Consider the following 5,283-nt stretch of genomic DNA (forward strand, 5'->3'; position numbering starts at 1 on the left):
GGACAGTAACAAAGGGCAATGGAAAGTATAAACACATGATATCAGAAACACAAAGATTTAGAAAAAAGTGCTTGATGCAGTGGTTTCATAAGTGATAACCCCCCATACTTTGCTTTAACAGTACGGTCCAGGTTATCGATCCCATTAACCTGTATAAATGGAGTTTTTCGTAACAAGAAATACTGACGTCAATTTAAGAAATTCATATAAGCTTATTTTCATACCTCGAACATTCATATCTCGTGATACCAACAGTCAGCATAGCAGTGTAAAATTTGGGTAACTTTTTCAGTTACTGATACAATTTACCTGATACAATGGATGAGTCATTCACTTTACCTTGTAAAGTATAAAGATTTTGCTTTTCACAAAATGCTCCATATTAATTGACTCAAATTGCTTTCTACATGATAAATAACTTTAAACAAATTAAATACTTACTCAATTACAAGGAAGAATAACAATGAATTTATTTTTAACTTTAATCATACCAAAATTTATGTACAGACATTCATTAATATATTTCACTGTATAACTTCAATACAGTAGACAAATCTGAAAAATGTGTTTAAAAAAAACACAAAATATATCTACATTTATAATAAAAGTCTGATTACGAGTTCACTTACAGCCATTATTCACTTCTTTAACTGTGTCGCTCTTTCTTCTGTGGATCCTCAAGATGAAAGTTAATTGGTTTATCATATCCATAACGTCCATAATGCTCAAGCTCTTCAAACATGCTTGGATCAACAAATAATGGTTTATTTTAACAGTAGAATGTAGTAAACATCCCCGGAACTTCTGGTACTGCCACATCATCAGCGCTGAAGTGAATCTGTTAGAATGTATACAAGTTGTTTTAAGTAAACAGCTCAAAAAAAATGAAAATTAAGTGAGTCTTGTTGTTGCCAGATGCCACTTTCTGAATGAACGTTTCTAAAAATCGTGAGAGCGTTTATTTGGGCGATTGTACACTAACTTGTATCATATGCTGTTGTTATTGTTGTCTATAACTTTAAGTTTTAATGTTACAGTGTACAGGTAAAGCTACTTTTAGAGGTGAATCAAGACTTTGCAGACAATTACAGAGGGTTTACTGCTCATTTTATGACTGCTGCTGATTGAAAAACCCTACAGTATCCATTAATCCCCAAGTCCCAAGCATGCAGGATAAAAAGTCCCATACCTGTACTGTAACTCCTTCAACAACCTCAAATGACAAATTTTGCTCAAGTATAATTAATTATAAGTAAATTCCCTACTGCCTGCAGTTGACACTTGCAGTCTGGTAGTCAAAGGGCAAAATATTGAAAGAAAATGCACACTGTATGTGTATTAGCAGCATGCCCTAATTTTTTTGTGGTCAGAATGACCATAAGGTGAACTCTGGCAACACACAAAACAAGGCTTTTTGGCTATGAAGAAACATTGTAGATTTTATAATGATATCCATTTCATAATCAAGACTGGACTGAACTGGCTTGTATCATGTAACCAGCCAAGTCTACAAGGCTAAACCAGACTAGGTCCAGAAGATAGTGGCAAGAAACTAATAAAATGATTAGCAAGGCTTTCAAGCTACTAACAGAGCATTGAAAAGTGGTCTTATAAATAAGTGTCATCATATAAAGAAGTGTAATGCATGTTAACCCATCAGCAGTTTGCATTATTCCAGACCTGTATGTATACTGTACAGGTAAATCACTACTTGCAATGGGGTTAGGTTCCTGAAAACTCCATCACAGGTCAAAATATTGTAAATCAGTTTCACTATAACATGGGGTTCAATGGGCTAGGTTACTGGCGATGGGATACCAATATGTGTCACCGAAAAAATTTCCTAGAATAATACTAACACTACAAAACTCACACATCATTAAGAACAAGTCTAGTCATCATCACATGTCCTTCAAAGCTAAGAGGGATTCTTAAGTGGAGTGGAGACATCAACCTGAGTCCCACACAGACTTTGGGGAGTCTGAAGAGTGAGGACTGGAGGTGTAACCTTTGTCCTGGCCTTGAAGATAGTGAGCCATCTTACTAATATATGGACTACCTGTAATTGCTTTAACTGGATAGTGAGGGTGAAAACCATCGTCATCTCAAGTGGAAAATAAATAGGTCTAAAATTGGTTTCACCTTTTGGAAGTTTTCAATATGGCCAAGATTACCATCACCAAATTATGGCCATCTTCTATGTTTGTGTGGGTTAGCTGTGATTACCTGATGGGTTCTTCAAGATGCTGTCTCTTTCAGATTCTCTTGTTAGGTGCTCATCTCTGGTTATTTTCAAAGTCTCTCCCCATGTCATTCTTGGGCAATTTCTAGCCAGGCTCATCCCCTTCACATTTAAGCTCATACATATCTTGGCCCAATAAGTATCCTCCATTCTCTCCATATGCCTGGACCACCTCAGCTTACCTAACACAAACCTCAGCAATAAAATCTATACCCAGCTGTCTTTTAGCTCTGATCAGGTTCTGATCTCTCAACATGACATTGCAGATCCATAAGCCATCCTCTTTAACTGAAACACAACACAACACTTTTATGCTGTGGGTCATTCGACCTGTAAATTTCGTAAAAAAATAAAAATAAAATAATAGTAAAAAAATAAAAAGCTCCTAAACTTCTTCCAGACACTTCTGACTCTTGCAACTAGCTAGCTGTAGCACCACCACAGCACTGACCATGTCACCCACGTAGCAATTCACCGACTCAATTCAAGGGATATATCCCCAATGTCATGCCTCTCCACTCTTGTTAAGGCCACCACGATTACCTGCACACACAGCGCCCTTACGGTTGCAGCATCTTGCAGACTATCATTGATAACACTGCACTTATGTGGATCCCATTCACTCACTGCATATTACTGAATTACTGCTAATCACCCGTTTTACAGACAGCATATTGTCATCCTTTCTATTAATCATTATTTTAGTGTTTTCCATGTTTACTCTCATAAGCTCTGAATCAGTCCAGCCTTCCATTTTTAAATATCTCCTTAATTCTAAGTATCAACACTAAGTCATCCATTTACAATTTCTCCAGGGTAGACCAGTCCTAAAATATTGAGACAGTGCCTCTACTATCATGATAAACAGAAGAGGATTCAAGACATGCCCTTGATGGGCCCAGAGTCATGTGAGAGGGATATGGTTCTCCACGCTACTGACACCACTGGATATAAGTATGTAAACCTAAATCTAAGTGTGGATGTAACTATATATTCAGATGCTGCAATATGAGAAGAGCCCCATTCTTAAATTATGAAGGCAAATTAAAGTGCTAACCTGTACAAAACAAATTTATACACAGCAATGAATTAGGTAGGTATATCTTTCTACATATGCATTACCTTTTTCTGCCTCAGGAAGAACGATAGAGTGGTGGCTGAATATATATCCCTCTTGGGGTCATACTCCAAACTAGTCACATACTTCTTTGTGATCCAGTGAATGATTAATGGTGTTACAAAGGTGAAGAATCCAATAAAAGAACCAACAGCCAGTATCACACCCATTTGTGTACCAACAACTTTCTGAAACAGGAAAGAACTTGCAGTATACAGGCAATGACTGTTAAACAATGGATCTACATTGTGCTTCATCAGTTTTACAATGTTAGAAATGAATACCATTTCAAGCAATGGCTAAATCAGTTTTATAATGGTTGCTATATGAATGCTTTTCTGTATTACACTAAATTAACACTAATGTAAATTATATAAATCAAGGAAACACTAGCGTCCAACATGCATGGTGTTGTCAGACTTCTGAGCAATAATAGTTTACCTACGATTTTATCACATATTGTATTAATTTTACTTAGGTATGCAAAATTGTTTCAAACTATTTCAGATTTATATTTCCAGCAACACAATTAGCAACATTATCCCATAAATCTACAAAGAACATCTGCTTTAATGCACTAAGTATCTCAACTGATGAGGTAGCAATGCTGCATAACCTCCAACCCCGCTGGTCATCAGCTACCTCATGATAGCTGAAGTGCCACTAAGACAATTCCCAGGTATATGATTTCTTCCCACTTGGAGGATTCCCAAATGGATTATTGCTAAAATCATCCAAACATCACAAGTTCTACTATTAGAAATACAGTATTTTTATAGGAATATATTATGATTTATATTAGGTTGAATGAATTATAGGAATATAATATGAATTGAATTCTGAATAACAAAATACAACAAATTATATAATGAATGTTATTTTATTATAACGATTACTGACTGTTTCTTTCACACTTAAGACCTAACTAAATGACTTGACTATTTCCTCCTGCTTTTGCCATGGCGCTAATATAAGGTAGCTAGTTAAGTGACCCAGCCACAGGTTACGTGACTATTAAGTTTGTCAACCTGACTTGCTGACAGGATCTACAAATACCCTCTATACTTTTTTTTTTCATGAATCCGAATACAGCTATAGCGAAATATCTTGATACAAATGAATAACATTTAATTATTTAATATAATAATTAAAATTGGGAATCGTCCAAATGAGATGGCAAAACAGCACAGAAAAGACAACCTTCAGAAATCATCCAAGTGGGATGACACCTGACCGAGCCTGGTTGGAAAGCTGCAAGAGCAAGCGGTTGAATTGATGAGACGGAAATTTTAGCTCATCGCAGTGCAACTTTGGAACCACTTGGTTATTGGATTCATCCTGAATTCAAATAGTTGAATTCATTAAAATAAATAAATTAAGCTGAAATCCAATTACGAGGTACAGTCTACAGTATTATGACTTTTCGATAAATATCTACCAATTTAAAAACTTTTAAATCATGCTATCAGTGAATTATGCCTTGAAGTTGCCTACTGACCTGCAACAGCACAGGCTGTACCATGAGACCCAAGAAAGAAGTGGAGAGAGAGAAACAATTTCACCATCTTTATCTGGGTTGAGAGAGGATCCCATGGTATATTTCCTTCAGGATCAGGTCCAATATCAACTCTGAGGACAAACATCATCATATTAAGGAACATAATTAAACACACACACACACATACATATCATTACTGTGAGTACTATTTCACATACAATGGAGCAGTGAATGTAAGTCAGTTCCCAAACAATTTGATTAACGACCATTTTCTCATCTTCATGTGTCAAAAATGAACAATAAAATATTTACTGGACAACTGTGCATGATGACAACAGTGAAGCAATCATAATATGCTCAAATGGGTAAGGTTGGTTAATTCCTTATATGGAAAAGAGGCAAACGACAACCATTTGTGCTCCTTGA

The 5,283-nt window shown here is 35.9% G+C and overlaps 1 protein-coding gene across 1 annotated transcript; it reads right to left on the reverse strand.

Moving 5' to 3' along the window:
• Positions 1-468: 468 nt before the first annotated feature.
• LOC121867594 (transmembrane protein 70 homolog, mitochondrial-like) lies at positions 469-4,927 on the reverse strand. Its single transcript, XM_042367615.1, has 3 exons — positions 4,858-4,927; positions 3,365-3,547; positions 469-838 (listed from the first exon to the last, which is right to left on the reverse strand). The coding sequence occupies exons 1-3, from the start codon at positions 4,879-4,881 to the stop codon at positions 770-772; spliced, it is 276 nt and encodes a 91-aa protein (XP_042223549.1). The 5' UTR covers positions 4,882-4,927; the 3' UTR covers positions 469-769.
• Between the last annotated feature and the right edge of the window lie 356 nt (positions 4,928-5,283).

This window comes from Homarus americanus, unplaced genomic scaffold (assembly GCF_018991925.1).
Source record: "Homarus americanus isolate GMGI-L3 unplaced genomic scaffold, GMGI_Hamer_2.0 scaffold13975, whole genome shotgun sequence".
NCBI lineage: Eukaryota > Metazoa > Arthropoda > Malacostraca > Decapoda > Nephropidae > Homarus > Homarus americanus.